This window comes from Exophiala xenobiotica, assembly GCF_000835505.1.
Source record: "Exophiala xenobiotica strain CBS 118157 unplaced genomic scaffold supercont1.2, whole genome shotgun sequence".
In the NCBI taxonomy this organism is placed as follows: domain Eukaryota; kingdom Fungi; phylum Ascomycota; class Eurotiomycetes; order Chaetothyriales; family Herpotrichiellaceae; genus Exophiala; species Exophiala xenobiotica.
Window position 1 is genome coordinate 1,165,827 of NW_013562493.1, and position 14,772 is coordinate 1,180,598.

The 14,772-nt window shown below is 50.3% G+C and overlaps 6 protein-coding genes across 6 annotated transcripts; 4 read left to right on the plus strand and 2 right to left on the minus strand.

Moving 5' to 3' along the window:
* Nucleotides 1–139: 139 nt before the first annotated feature.
* On the minus strand, nucleotides 140–1,862 carry PV05_02619 (uncharacterized protein; the record flags this gene model as incomplete). Its single annotated transcript, XM_013463199.1, has 5 exons — nucleotides 140–935; nucleotides 987–1,072; nucleotides 1,121–1,207; nucleotides 1,264–1,620; nucleotides 1,674–1,862. The coding sequence occupies 5 exons, from the start codon at nucleotides 1,860–1,862 to the stop codon at nucleotides 140–142; spliced, it is 1,515 nt and encodes a 504-aa protein (XP_013318653.1).
* Nucleotides 1,863–2,287: 425 nt separating this feature from the next.
* On the plus strand, nucleotides 2,288–4,891 carry PV05_02620 (uncharacterized protein; the record flags this gene model as incomplete). Its single annotated transcript, XM_013463200.1, has 7 exons — nucleotides 2,288–2,335; nucleotides 2,441–2,501; nucleotides 2,556–3,175; nucleotides 3,222–3,719; nucleotides 3,767–3,853; nucleotides 3,907–3,977; nucleotides 4,027–4,891. The coding sequence occupies 7 exons, from the start codon at nucleotides 2,288–2,290 to the stop codon at nucleotides 4,889–4,891; spliced, it is 2,250 nt and encodes a 749-aa protein (XP_013318654.1).
* A 414-nt stretch (nucleotides 4,892–5,305) lies between these two features.
* PV05_02621 (uncharacterized protein) lies at nucleotides 5,306–7,202 on the plus strand (the record flags this gene model as incomplete). Its single annotated transcript, XM_013463201.1, has 3 exons — nucleotides 5,306–5,508; nucleotides 5,560–5,968; nucleotides 6,018–7,202. The coding sequence occupies 3 exons, from the start codon at nucleotides 5,306–5,308 to the stop codon at nucleotides 7,200–7,202; spliced, it is 1,797 nt and encodes a 598-aa protein (XP_013318655.1).
* Nucleotides 7,203–8,226: 1,024 nt separating this feature from the next.
* On the plus strand, nucleotides 8,227–9,867 carry PV05_02622 (uncharacterized protein; the record flags this gene model as incomplete). Its single annotated transcript, XM_013463202.1, has 5 exons — nucleotides 8,227–8,613; nucleotides 8,672–9,174; nucleotides 9,228–9,320; nucleotides 9,371–9,489; nucleotides 9,542–9,867. The coding sequence occupies 5 exons, from the start codon at nucleotides 8,227–8,229 to the stop codon at nucleotides 9,865–9,867; spliced, it is 1,428 nt and encodes a 475-aa protein (XP_013318656.1).
* Nucleotides 9,868–10,089: 222 nt separating this feature from the next.
* PV05_02623 (uncharacterized protein) lies at nucleotides 10,090–11,172 on the minus strand (the record flags this gene model as incomplete). The annotated part of the gene is made up of 4 exons (XM_013463203.1): nucleotides 10,090–10,869; nucleotides 10,920–10,931; nucleotides 10,989–11,119; nucleotides 11,169–11,172. 4 exons carry the CDS (start codon nucleotides 11,170–11,172, stop codon nucleotides 10,090–10,092), a joined length of 927 nt encoding a protein of 308 aa, XP_013318657.1.
* Nucleotides 11,173–11,541: 369 nt separating this feature from the next.
* On the plus strand, nucleotides 11,542–14,644 carry PV05_02624 (uncharacterized protein; the record flags this gene model as incomplete). Its single annotated transcript, XM_013463204.1, has 7 exons — nucleotides 11,542–12,023; nucleotides 12,799–12,872; nucleotides 12,926–12,989; nucleotides 13,043–13,422; nucleotides 13,479–14,051; nucleotides 14,104–14,295; nucleotides 14,346–14,644. 7 exons carry the CDS (start codon nucleotides 11,542–11,544, stop codon nucleotides 14,642–14,644), a joined length of 2,064 nt encoding a protein of 687 aa, XP_013318658.1.
* Between the last annotated feature and the right edge of the window lie 128 nt (nucleotides 14,645–14,772).

Sequence of the window (14,772 nt, forward strand, 5' to 3'; positions counted from 1 at the left end):
TGGACGCGCCAACTGTCAAAACTTCCAGTAACGATCCTGCAGCCCCCTTGCACGTCAGGTGATGGTTGAATCTAAAGGCGAGACTTGACCTCACGATAGGGCACTGAAGAGCATCCATTGATGGTGCAGGGACCCTTCGCTAATTCTTCATGAGCCTGTCCAGCGTGTTCGTCATTTCAGCACAGCATGGCCATGGAAGTTTGGCAATCTCGTCCTTAAACATGCCCAGCACTCTTAGGGTTCCATGCTTGAGATCGGTCGGGTGCTGAGAGTGTAGCTTCTTCCATATTACCAACGACGACATGAATAGAACAATTGGAAGCCAAATGGCCACTTTGCGTTCCGGAACTTTTGACGCCTTGTCACAATTGTCAAAGACGAGCCAAGCAAGGTCGATTGCTTTGTCAGGGATCTCGAAATCCTTTGTAGAAGGAGGTTCGCTCGATGGACTGTCGGCTCCATATCTAGCTAGGCGAGGCAGTTCCCAGATACCCGGACACATTAACTGGACTTTGGTGAAGTAGTACAGAGCGCGAATATCGTTGTCGCCTTGCTGTTGAAAATGCTGCTCCCATCTAGCAAGTGCAGCCATCATATCCGCGGTTAATCGCGAAGTTTCAGATGTTGAAGACAGGGGTGTGTAAGGGTTCCGAAGTGCTAAGGAGTGGTGATCAGACTGGAGTGGAATTGAAAGGTGACATCGTTGCATGTAGATGATATCTCCTAGCAAAGCAGTAAGGATCAAAAGTGCATCCTCCCGACTCTTGACATCTGGCGGAACTGTATAACCGTGGGTTAGTGAGTTGTATATAGTCCGGAATTGGTGATTCGATGAAGGCATCTTGATGAAAAGTTCGCTTGTCGAATAGTTTGGCGTCAAGCCACAATGTACAGCTTGCATGATGTCGGTCAGTAGCATAAAGCTGATGAGAGAGCTATACGATCTGATCAGTTTGCGAAAAATACCAGACGTACCGGGGACCTACCTCTTCATACTAAAGTCTTTTTCTGGAAGTTCACCGGAGGTGTAGATAGGCGAATATCCATCGGTCAAATGTAGACGCCGTGATATCTAGCCCGTCAGTCATCATTACGCCAGTATCAACTCACAAGTACTCACAGTGACAATATTGCATAGTACGCCGCTTGATTTTCTCCAGACATTTCTGTCAGCCGATAGAACGCCGTAAGTCACCAATAGCACCGCCTGGCAGTAGGTTAGTCGTCAGTCACGCTTGAAGTCCTGGACTGATCAATCCTCACCGCAACGACAGCTTCGAGCAGACGAGTTTCCCGATTGTCGACCTCTAGCATGACAGACCACAGATTGACGCCAGCCACGAATAAATGGGCTGCAACATCGATTTCAACAGTCCCATTTGGCGTAGTAAAGACACAGGCATCTTCGGGAGACGTCATTGAGCCAACGCAGGCAAGGGCAAATTGAAGGTATGGGGGCAGTGAATCCGAAGGAGAGCCAACGACGTCGATAGCATTCATGAATATATGTTGCTTGAATGAATTGAAAAATGCTGCTTGGAGGCGTTCCAGCTGTTCTTCCGAAGGAGTCGCTGGAACATCAGATAACAATGCCATTGGATAAGTATACGATCTGACAGACTGTCGAGCTGTTGGTTAGGCACAAGGCACATTGACCAATTCATCAAGCTTACCGTATTCATATTCTCTGAGCTGTCAATAACGGAGTCTGAGTCCAGCAGGCAATCCTCTTCGGCGCCTTCACTGTGAAGTAGCGCGGCTCGAAACCGATCAAGAAATGTGACGGCCGGACTTTCATTTGCATCGTGAACATCCCACCGCGTGGGGTGACGTTCGCCAGGCCATTGTCGCGAGCTTGACATCCTGGTGGTGGGATCCAGCCTCGCTTGTTCAACCACCGAAATGTGCTGCATGTTATCCGTCTGTCTAAATGGTAAGAGAGGTGCGTTCGTGTCGTCACAAAGGGACCTGCAGAAAGTACAAGCTGATGAGGCACTTGATGCGCCAAGACAGTCACGTGGCTTTATTCTCAGTCTCCGTATCTAGCCGAATATGGTGAACTCTGGTGGCTGCTTTAGTGAGCCAACCACTAGAAGCCTCGGTAGGAGTGATTACCTCCTGAAGTCATCCATATCAGGACTAGCCCGTTGGCTGTTTTCAAGCCTCAAACAACTGTAAATTTAATCTTAGCGAACCCTCCGGATTTCGCGGTTCCCCAGCTTCTCATTCCTCTCCACACTCTTTCCCCCTGGATGGAACTCCAGAATCACGTCGTCCAACTCTCCTGATGGCCGATATCGATCATACATCTCCTGAGCTGCGTCAGGACAAGAAGGTTAGTTTGACCTCCTTTGTTTTTCGGTGGCCTGACACAGGCATCATGTCCCAACCTGCTTTCCAGGTCGATTCATCCTCAGCATCAAGCTAACCACAAGAACAGTGTGATATCTGCTCTCGGTGCTTCGCAAGATCTGAACATTTGGCAAGACATCGACGAACTCGTAAGAGTGTTTCATATCTTCTTGAGATGCTGTTTTGACACCAGTCTGCTCTAGATACCAAGGAGAAGCCGTTCACTTGCCCTTATTGCCGCAGGTCCTTCCAGCGATCTGACGTTAAAGCTGTCCACGTTAAAAAGTGCCACGCGGCTCCATCAGATCATGCCAACGGGGATGTCGGCCGGGAGGGCTCTGCGCGCAAGCGAGTTCGAATCGCATGCGACGGCTGCCGGAAACGAAAAATGCGTTGCGATGGGAATGAACCATGTGCTCCATGTCGATCAGCCACCTCGGATTGCCACTACACGGTATCAACGGCACCTTCCACCACGCCGAGCATTTCATCACAAGTCGAACTCAACAATGAAGAGGCCCAAATGTTCATATCCAACGGATTCGACACGACTGCTGCCGAGAGTCAACGTTCCCGCTCGCTCTCATTCATGACCCAACACCCGGCGCTGGAAAACCAACCATCTTTTGATGAGGGCATGGAAGGACTTCAAACTTATCAAAATCCAATGCCGTTATCGTTTCCAGACCAAACAGGAATGCCAATGTACGGCACTGTTATCGGCAACGAGCACAATACTAGTATCTCTCTTCAACCCGATGATCTCCTGTACCCAGTACCGGACCCCGATGGCTTGAATGATTTCTGGCAAATGCCTACTATGGTACGTACCTCCCTCAACCCCTGCATACTTGGCTCAATGGGCACAGAACAGTCAATTCTGGTTCGATGGGTCCGATTTTGCTTGGAGCGATAATTTCTTTGATTCAAACTCGCCTCTTCTGGATCATGTACTATCGTCCTCCATGCAGAGTCTCACCGCCACCATGCAAGAATACTTTGACAGGAAATCGCGAGCACCTTCACCTTCACTCAACAAAGCCAGCAAGATGTGGTACTCAGCCCCTCCGAATTTGGACGACCACAACAAGGACATTGTGAGAGTGTTCCTCAATATATTCCGAAGGCACATACCGGAGACGTTTTCGCTGTTCAAGGACCCAGCCGTGAGTAGGAAGAATCGGGCAGAATATACTTTGGCAGTGGCGGCCACAGGAGGATTATTCTGTACAGTGCCTGGAAGTGCCGAAGTTGCGAAATCCATGTACAATGATGCGCGAAGATTATTGTTGGCATCCTTCAGCGTCAGAAATACCTTGGATGATTTATCTACGACTCCAGAGGACAAGCTTGCTACAGTCAAGACGGTACAAGCGATCATTATCTGCACATTGCACCTGCTAACAGTGCTTAGTTCATCCTCCTAGAACTGTACGGTCTTTGCAGCGGCGACAAAAGGAGCTACGAATTCGTCGAAGCCTTCCACGGAAATCTGATTCACGTACGTTCATGCTCCAAGCGCTTGCACCTCACATATAGCTGACTGCCCATCAGGCCGTCCAAGAGTACAGCCAGGCATGCGAGAAATCCGCATCAAGAAGCAGAAAAGACATCGATAGCACTCGGTAAGAATGACACGCAAAACGCAATCATCATGCTAACAAAAGATTGAAGACTACTTGAAGCCTTATATATCCTCGACTGCTATCGGGCCATCGTCATGCAACGCCCGCCTTCTTTATCCTGGCAGCATGTCCACGCATTGAGCCAAACGTCTTCCCCTAGCAGCCAGGTCGCTCAGCTATATCAGCAAGTGCTTGGTCTCACCGATGGTGGTTTCACAGGTGCACCAGTCGCTGGCAACGATTTCAGCCTTGCAAGTCTAGCGTCCTTGACCTCTCACTTATGGCCGGCGATGTATCCACGTCAGAATAGATATGGCGCAGACAATGTGTCTGTGGAAAGTCTGTCTCTCTGGAAGCCGGACTTCCCAGAGCTAGCCTGCAGTACTTGGCTTCGATCGCAAGGCGAAGGTCTGAATTTTTCATGTCTTGCAGTTTACCATATGATGAACATCATGCTTCATGCCAACCTCACTGTGCTGCAAAGTTTTGCTCATTCTCCTCCAGGCTCGGCAGCACGAGATCCGAAAAAGAGCCTTGCGGCACGGGAGGTACACGCATGGACCCAGGATCGACACTACAAGATTGCACGTTGGCATGCCGAACAGATGATTGTGTCGGTTGAAGGAGCTTTCACCGCTACAGCCAAGACCGACCAGCAAGGCTCACAACAGCCCCAATCCCGGTCTTCATTTTCCACCTCGGAACCTCGAAGATTACCACATGAAGCACCTCATGTGCCTTATGCAATATACTACGCTACACTCGTCCTTTGGTGTGGTGCAGTGATCGAGGAAAGAGGTGGTGCACATCCGGCATCCGTTCAAGCTCCCATCGCAAGAGGTGAAAGGATCTTGTCTTTACATAAAGTCCACATTGCTCAGCTTCTAGCTCGCGTACTAAACGAGATCAAATAGGACAAAATATACTCCGAAGCATTGACGTGCAATGCTGGATATACTCAAAACATTGCATGCAGGATTCTTCAACCATTTCAGTGGACATTACAGCCTCCATCAGCGTAACTGAGGCCTACTGCTGACGATCTGAACTGGTGTGGGCCCTCGCACTAGGCCTTGACATCCCCGGAGGAAGGCCTGCGGAATGACTGGGGCGGTAGTCCGGCACGAAGCAGTTGGGGTTCCGGAAGTCGAGTTGATTGCACCACCTTCGTGCTGACCCAATCATTTTTCGTCCCGAGATCGATCGGAGTTTCGAGAACATCTTTCCGCATACGAGCACTTAATGGGCTCTCACAAATTGTTGTGCAACGACGTTCTTCGCCGTGCAAGGTCCAGAATTTCAAACACCTCACAACCTCAGCCGCAAAAATGCCCAACAAATTGCGAGATGATCTTCACAAGGTCGACACAACCTCCTTCGAATATATTTATGAGGAGAATGCCACCATCCCCCTGAACGAAGGGCGTGGCATTGTGCGGTGCAATGTATTTCGGCCTAAAGGTTCTGAAGACGCCAAATTCCCAGTGCTTGTGACATACGGTCCTTATGGCAAAGATATTCACTACTCGGTGTAGGTTGTGGTACCCCCAGCTTACAGTCCGGTACTCACAGCCGACTGCAGGTTTCATGCTGCTTCATTTGCAGAAGTGCCAGAGGAGCATCACTCGCCTCACTCAGCCTGGGAAACCCCCGACCCTGGTTATTGGACACGTCATCAGTACGCCATTGTTCGAGCTGATGAGGTTGGTCTCGGTCAGTCGCCAGGTGTGCTCAACACCATGTCCAGAGATACCAGCCTTGCCTTCAAGGACGTTATCGAATGGGCTGCTTCTCAGCCGTGGTCATCTGGAAAGGTCGGCTTGCTTGGAATTAGTTACTATGCTGGCAGTCAGTGGCGAGTGGCGGCACGTCGCCCTAAAGGCCTAGCATGCATCGTCCCATGGGAAGGCATGAGTGATTACTATCGCGATCGTTGCAGACATGGCGGAATCTTGTCGAACACTTTCATAGACTTTTGGTGGAATCGTCAGGTACGTGTGACGCTGCACCCTCGGCAACTTTACTTATGACCCTTCCTAGGTCATTGTCAATCAATATGGTCGACCAGGAAGAGCTGCACGCAAATGGGGTCCAGACACAATCGAGGGGAATTTGGATGAAGAAGAACTCCGCGCAAACTGTCATGACCAGAACGTCGACAACGTCAAGAACCATTTTCTCGATGAAGACTATTATGCTACGAAGGACTACGATATGTCAGACATCGAAGTACCTCTTCTGTCTGTCGGAAACTGGGGAGGCATCTTGCTGCACCTCCGCGGCAATGTGGAAGGCTTCATGAATGCAGGATCTCGGCATAAATATCTACGATTTGTCACGGGACGACACGATCTACCCTTCTACACCAAGGAGTGCGTGGATCTGCAACGGAGCTTCCTTGATGCTTTCCTCAAAGGCAATGACCCTCTAGGATGGTCTCGAGATGAGCAGCCCAAGGTGGGATACAAGATCCGGGTCGGTGATGTCGGATTCAATGATGCAGCTGCCGAAGCAGCCTACCCGACTCGATATGAAGAGGCATGGCCCATCCCTGGCACGAAATATACCAGATACTATCTCACTCCGGACCACGGCTTGGCAGAATCGCCTAGTGAGAAAGACGGAAAGCTCTCGTACAAAGCACTGGGTGATCTGAAGAACCAACAACTTGTTCAATTCACCAGCGAACCGTTTAAAGCAGAGACCGAGTTCACAGGTCATGTTGTGGCGCACTTGAACGTTTCAGTCACTGCTGAGGAAGGCTCTGCAACGAAACCAAGTGACATCGACTTGTTCTTGACCGTCAGACATTTGAACGCCGAAGGAAAGGAAATCCTGTACACCGGCACTGTTGGTGATCCTGTTCCGGTCACAAAGGGTTGGCTTCGTGTCAGTTTACGGAAAGTCAATGAGAATAGCCCGAGACACCATGCCTGGCATCCTCACCGTGAGTATCGATCAACCGACCATTCGCCACTGGTTCCTGGTGAGGTCTACCCTGTGAACGTGGAGATTTGGCCCACCAATGTAGTGATCTCACCAGGAGACAAATTGGTCTTCGAGGTCTCATCGGGCGACACACAAGGTGCAGGATTATTTGAGCACAATTCCAAGGAGGATCGAAACGAAGCGACTTTTGGTGGGACGAATCATATCCACTTTGGCAAGGATCATGAGAACTGGCTTATGATGCCTCTCGTTCCTGCGAAAAAGTCCGCAGCATGATGCTGGGGACGACCCTAGTGATGCTTGTTCAAAGGCTCTCTAGATATGTAAATCTGCTTCACGAAAATGATACATCGTTGCAGTGCTTGGTCTTTGCACCACTAACGGCTGCGTGCATACTAGTCGCCTCAGCCTTATTACTTCTGGACGCTTGCAGCCGAACTACCATTCACCTCCAACTTGGTATCTCATAATCTGATCGTTCCATCTCCCCGTCGTCGCACGCCATAAACGATTTAGATTCTACAACAGCGGTCAGCTTTTGTCTGGACCATCTAAGTATTGGGTTTTTTCTCACTCCCAACAGCCAGACGCCACTGAACATTGTGACAACTACAGCACTCTCGACGGCATCTTCCGATGGAACTCGATCGGATACTCGATGCGTTCGACTCGACTCGCGGTATGGAGGCATCCGCCGCCAGTCTGCTGGCCAGTTTGGATTCGAATGTGTCGTAGATTGCACGGGGGCATTTTGTTGATTTGTATCTGTGTCTGTCGTTTCTTCCTGTCCACTTTCATGCACATTGTAGACACGGAGGGTTTCGCGGAGAGTGGTAGGCTCCAACACAGTCTCGGTCCTGGCCATTGCTCGCTTGCTATGCTATGAAGGGAAAAGGTGTCAAAGATGCAATACAAGGAAACTTCAACGACCAGAGGGAAGAACGGCGCAGCCTCTCCCGCAATTTTGGTCCAGTTCCGCTTCGGCTTCGGTATCATGTCACAGGGACTCTCGTGGGCTGACTATAGGGGATGGTTGATCACTGAACGGGAACGATTGGGGTTGACTTTTTCAGTGTCTCTTGGGCGTGACCTACCCCTTTCTAGTGGCAATCCCCGTACCCCATTTGCGGTTCTCTCAAGTGCGGAACCCCTTCCGAGCAAGCCTAGAGAGCCTGGAGCTTAAGCCGCGTTCCAGAGCTCGATGATATGTTTCCGTGAGAGTTGAAGATTATCAAAAATACAATGTGAGGCATTCATTGCGTGCATCACAGCAGCTTGATTCTTTGACTTTTCGTAGAAGATGTCTAGCGGTGCATATTGCCGGATAGAAATATCCTGCCTCGAAGGCAGGGCTCAGTCGGTCCGGTTTCGCCAAAAGCTATTTCACTCTCTCTACAACGCTCTCAAGTCGTCAGCTTCAGCTCTAAGAGAGGCTATAGCCGCGGACAGTGGCAATGGCGAAGCAGAAGTCGCGCTTGAACTAGCTCTGGCCCTCTCGGAGTTGCGTACACATTACGACACGCTGAATCTCGAGGAGGAACTGAAGGAGCAGCGGTCGCTGGAGAATCTAAACGCCACTACAAACATAGGAATCATTTACGTGATTCCTGCAAAGCAAAACCTCTACTACTCTGTCATATCGGCACTCACGGCGGCTTTGGCAGCAGGAAACTGTGTAATTGTCGAGGTTGGTCCAGCCAGCAACACGCATGCTATCAGCACCATTCTAACGTCGTCTGTTCCAGCTACCTCCGACTCTGACTCAAGTCTCTGGATTGTTGCGCAAAATCCTTCCCTCTGCATTGGACGCGGACGTCTTTACGATCAGCAGCACAAGACCATCAGAAACATTCCTGTCGAAATGCCGTGTTCTTGCGCAGACCGATGAAGACCAAGCGACAAGCAGTCCTTCTCAGCTCTCAGCAAAGGTAGTGGCAGTCGTTGACAGAACTGCGAATGTGTCTGAAGCCGCATCAGTAGTCAGCACCTCTCGAGTATCATTCAATGGCCGGTCTGCTTACGCCCCAGACATTGTACTCGTCAACGAGTTTGTAGCAGACGACTTCTTATTCCATCTCGTCCAAGCTATTACTTCACCAATGTCGACAACGAGTCCTACAGCTTCTCAAGCTCGGTCTAAAACGCAACCCGATCCCCAATCACCAACAATGAAAGAAGTCGAGAACACCGAAGGGCTAAGAATCATCATGTCAGGAGCAAACGGAAGCATTGTCGAAGTCAGGGACAGGTAAGCAAAGATTCAATTCTACTGATCAGGGCGCTGACTGAGCGTCATTATAGGACAAAAGTTGCCTTGGGACGCAGGATTGCAGGTCGAGTCATCATGGTCTGTCGAATCACTAGTCTTGATGACGCTATCGATCTGTGCAATGGGTAAACCACTCAAAGGCTCATATGCAGTCCAACATCTAACCCGATAATAGCTTTGGAACGCCTCTCGAGGCATCATATGCCTTTGCTGCACCGACTGAGGCGAATTACCTGGCTAGGTTCATTGATGCACGCATCTCCTGCGTAAATCATATCCCAACCGAACTGCTCAGTAAGTGAAAGTCTTGCTACCGTGGTAGTTTTGACATGCTTACACTTCATAGTTGGCCCATTTGCCCCAAAGCATCCAACCATAGCGCCGAGTCCATCACCCCGATATCCTTCTACCTTGTTCCGCTCTCCACGACCGCGGCTTGCTCAAGCGTCAAATCTGACCGAGATCTGTCGTGAAATAATTCGTTCGAGATCGACGAAATCGCTCGAATCTTGGGCTCGGGCGACCATGGAGCCTCCTCTTCCAGCCATAAAACAAGCAGATGGAAGAGCGACTGGCTTCTTTGATCAAGCGTTGATGGTTATTGGCGGTACGGCTGTCTCAGTGCTGGCAGGCAGCGCCTATATTTTGTTTCGAGTTTTGAGGAAACGGTGAGAACGATTCCCTATAGGACCATGGTGAAATAGGCAGCAAGATGGATAGCCGTCGACAATAGTTACACCCCGAATTGCTATTGGGCATTTGACGCGTAGTAACTCATTCATTTTCTGACCAATACCTGAAGAACATTTGAAGGTGTTTCTTATATCTTCAATTGAATTCTGCATAGTCCAACACTTCCAGGAGTTTGCCTCCTGACCTCTGACCCATTGACGCTCAGGCGGCGGCTGTGACCATCCTTGGGCGCGGTATCTTCTCGCCTTCCCTCGTAAAGCCCTTCCCATCAGAATCCGTGGTATAGGATCCGAAGGTGAATTGTGAATTGCACATGTTTCTCAACTCCCACGTCTCAGCAGCAAGAACGTTGGGTTCGCTTTCGTCTTCGAAATCTCCAGCAGCCCCAGCGGCAAACAATGCAGGCATCCAATGATCATCCGTGGCTTGAGCCTCACGATATGCCGGGTGCTGCATCAACCTTATCATAGCCTTTCTCAATGCTGGACCTCGGTTCTTCGTGATGACATCTTCGGTTGCCTGCCGAAAGTTGAGAGCCCATGCCTCCGGGGGCTTCTCCTGACCCAAGGACTCGCGGTAGAGGAGCATATCCGTCCAGTAGTTTCGGTAAAGGTTGTGCACTGCACCGCCGGTACCCACCAGCAAATAGCCTTCCTTTCGTAGAGAACGAAGAGTTGCACCAACCTTGACATGATACCATGGGTCATATCGTGCGTTCATGGAGACAATGGTGGTCGGTGGGCATTTCGTGGCGTCTGGGAACATTCTGATCAAGACCATAAATGTATCGTGTATCCATTCAAAGTCTGGATTGGGTCCAACATTGAACCCTTCGGCAGCGAGCATAGAGATACATCTTTCGGCACCAGCAATGTCGGGATTTGGCTTCCAGTCGTTGTACAAAGACGGGGTGACGAAGGGACAAAAGCTTTTGCCTGGGTTTGGGTTCGTGGCGACTTCAATCTTGTCTCCAACGCAAGCCTGCAACAGTGAATTAAGTGGTGTTCATGGAAAAGAGCGTCAGATCCTACCCAATGCGCACCCTAGGACAAAGTGCTTAGCAAGTGATGCATACGATACTCGAGGAGCGTCAGGCTTACCATTAGAATTATTCCTTTGACACCATGGGCAAGTGCTTCTTGACCACATTTCTCCCAATACTCTCCAGATTCAGTCTCAGCCTCCAACATACGAGTGGAGCCATGAGAGAAAAAGTGTACAGGTGTGAGACCTGGAAAGTGGTTAGGGCTCAGAAGATGTTGTTGGATGCGTAGGCTTACCCATAGTGCCAGAATAGCAGGATAGACCAACGTTGGCAAATTGTACCGTGGTGGGCAGTCCAAATCAAGCGATTAATATTTAGATATTCTAATCTCAGCGGGAACACTGTCGTCCCATCTCGATCAGCGATTGGTGGCGGTGTTCACCATTGCCAGAACATCAAAGGTTGCTGGGAATCACTGCGGATCTGGCATGGGGTGCCGTTGGTTTTCTCCACTCTCTCTGCGGTCCGGTTGTATTTCATTCCACGTTCCGGCTGGGGGTGTGCATCGGAGCTATTAGCGACAGGCGCAAGGGTATCATAAAATGTCAGGGACAGGTCCTTCAAGATAGGGTACTCTAGTATACGACCATTGCTTTTCCTGCCACAGAATGACTTCACGCCCTCCTACGGAAGGCCAACTGGCCAAGAACTTACCTGGATTGACGGCGTACATCACCGGCCATGATCCCACCAGCGGCGACACCAAGATTCAGGAGAGACGACCAGCAAAATGGCAATCTATCGACAGTGGTGGCATGACTTTCAACGTCCCTTATACGACTTCCGAGTTTCCAGTGTCAATGAACGGGGATATCGACATAATCAAGCATGATCAGAGACTGGGATCTGGGCAGATGGGCATTGTCAACCCCGGCGGCACCGTGCTGCGTTTTGTCGATTTCGCTCCCCAATTCGAGTCCATGATGCATCGAACTCGCAGCTTGGATTATGGCATTGTGGTTGAGGGATCTATAGAGTTGATTCTAGACTCGGGCGAAAAGCAGCTTTTGCAACGGGGAGATGTCTGCATTCAGCGAGGCACAAACCATGCATGGAGGAACCCAAGCAAGACTGAGTGGACGAGGGTGGCGTACGTCTTGCAAGATTCCCAGCCGGTTGAAGTCAGAGGAGAGCCTTTGAAAGAGTACTTGGGCCGCAGTGAAGGAGAGATTCCTCCAAGCGGCAATGATTGAGCCAAAAGCATTCAGCAGAGAAACCGAGGCGTCGAAGCAAAAATCACCAATAGTACCTTAGCAGTAAGCTACGATGGCTGTTGTCAACGTAGAAATTTCCCAGAAGACATAGAGCTAAGAGATTTCTCGTTCCCAAGACTTGTCGGTCCCGACGAGCTGGCATGCTGATCATCGAAGGATGTCTGATTCGCCCACTTGCCTCGGCCATTCACCCGCTTGGGGTACCGGGATCTGGGCATGGTGGGGAAGAAGGTAACGGCGGAGAAATGCACCCCCAGCTATGGAGAACCCTGGTTGTGCCTGGTGTCTCGATATCCAATCCGACTGGTGTGAATCCTCTATCACGGCGACGGTTGGACTGGTATGCCCAAGTGCTCAACTGAGGGGTGATGGCAAGATAGTCCTACGGCTCCATATTGGTTGCTGCCAAACCACGACTCTGGGAATCCTGCTTTCTAAGCTGAAGGGGATCGGCTGGGGTCTGGGGTTTTGCGTCGTGTGGTTGAAGTTGACCGTGTCAAAATATATCACCCTCAAGCCGGGCAATTGAGACGAAGCCATCTTCTTGAGACGAAGCCATCTTCTTGAGACGAAGCCATCTTCTTGAGACGACTGCATCGAACATTCCCTGCAATCATCTCGCATCATGGCTCTACATGTTTTCCAAGCTAGCGCCGTTCTTGCCGCAGGCTTCTTGCTATATGTCTTGCTCTATGTTGGGAGGAGAGGCCGCAATTTTCCAGATGGTAAGTCCGGTTTGCGACAAGAGACGTCCCTCATGTCTAACGAGTCGTCTCAGGACCTCCCACGTTACCGGTGATAGGAAACTTGCATCAACTTCCCAAGCAGAAAGTATACCTTCAGTGAGTCATGTTTGAAAGTGCGAAAACGAAAGACGCCGTGCTAATCTCTACAGATTCACCGAGTGGGCCAAAAAATATGGAGGAATGTACAGCCTCAAACTTGGACCGGGCACAGCAGTGGTTTTGTCCGACCGTCGAATCATCAAACAACTTCTGGATAAGAGGAGCGCCATTTCCAGCGAGCGTCCGGCCAGCGAAGTGAGCCAAAGGATTATCACCGAAGGCGATCACCTCCTATGGATGAACAATACACCAGCATGGCGATTGATGAGAAAGTTGATCCATCAAGATCTCACAGAAGCCATGTGCAACAGAGATCATTACAAGATCCAGCAGGCGGAGTCTGTGCAAATGTTACATGATATGCTGCAGTCTCCAGATGAATGGATGCGACATCTGAAGCGATTCAGCAACAGCATCATTACCACTATAGGTGAGTTTCTGAGAAGAAAGGTCTTCCTTACAGGGCAGGATTGACACCCTCATCAGTCTACGGCATCCGCTCCCCGTCCATCGATGCTCCGTACATCAAGAGGCTTAACGAGCTGCTGGAGAAATGGGCTAGAATCAACGAGTTTGGCGCCACTCCCCCAGTTGATATTTTCCCCTTCTTGAAACTCATCCCAGAACGATTCCTAGGGAATTGGGTCACCCGAGCCACAGTGGTCCATGACGAAATGCACGCACTCTATAATCATTTACGAGAAACCGTCCTCAAGAGACGAGAAACAATGGGCTCCATGGACACAGTCATAGACCGGCTCCTTGATCAACAAGAGAAATCAGGCTTGACTACCCACCAGATTACTTTACTGTCCGGCGTCACGATCAAAGGAGGATCAGACACCTCAGCTTCGGTGCTTTCGTCCTTCATGCAGGCTATGGTGACGTGGCCCGACGTGGCAAAGAAAGCGCAGGCTGAGATAGATGCCGTGATTGGCGATGATCGGGTTCCAAACTGGTCAGATTATGAGAAGCTACCGTATGTTGCGGCTATCGTCAAGGAGAGTCACAGATGGAGGCCTGTGGCTCCTCTCTCGGTTCCCCATGCTCTTTCCGAAGGTGAATCGCCTCCCTTATCCCTACGTTGGACTGAATCTGATTTCATGCCTAGACGAATGGATTGAAGGCAAATTCTTGCCCAAAGGCACAGCAATTTTCCTGAACGTATGGGGACTGCACCACGATGAATCCAAATTCCCTGACCACGATGTCTTCGACCCTGATCATTACAAAGGCCGCACGCTGCTGGCATCCGAGTATGCCAATTCCGCCGACTACGAGAATCGAGATCATTATGGTTATGGTAAGCGACTCGTACTCGAAATGATCTTCTTTCACTAACAGAATGACCAGGCAATGGTCGCCGGCTGTGCCCAGGTATTCATCTTGCAGACCGTAACCTCTTCCACGCAATCTCCAAAATCCTTTGGGCTTTTGATATTGAAAAGGCCACGGACCCAAAGACTGGCAAGCCTATTATCCCTGATACCAACGTCGTCACCGGCTACCGAGAAGGTCTCACTGCTTGTGCATACGAATTCCCTTGCAAGCTCACCGTGAGGTCAAGAGCCAAGCGGGAAACCATCATGAAGGAATACGCAGAGGCCAAAGCGAATGTCTTCCCGCAGTACGAGAAGACCGGCACATTCTAAGGCTGGGGCGCTCTTGCTCTTGCTCCGAGATTGTCGTTGGCTCTAAACGAAAATGGTTGCCGGCCTCATCTGGAAGTCGTTGAGTTGATTCAAGTTGCTCAAAAGGAGGCTTGAGTGCGCATTGGACT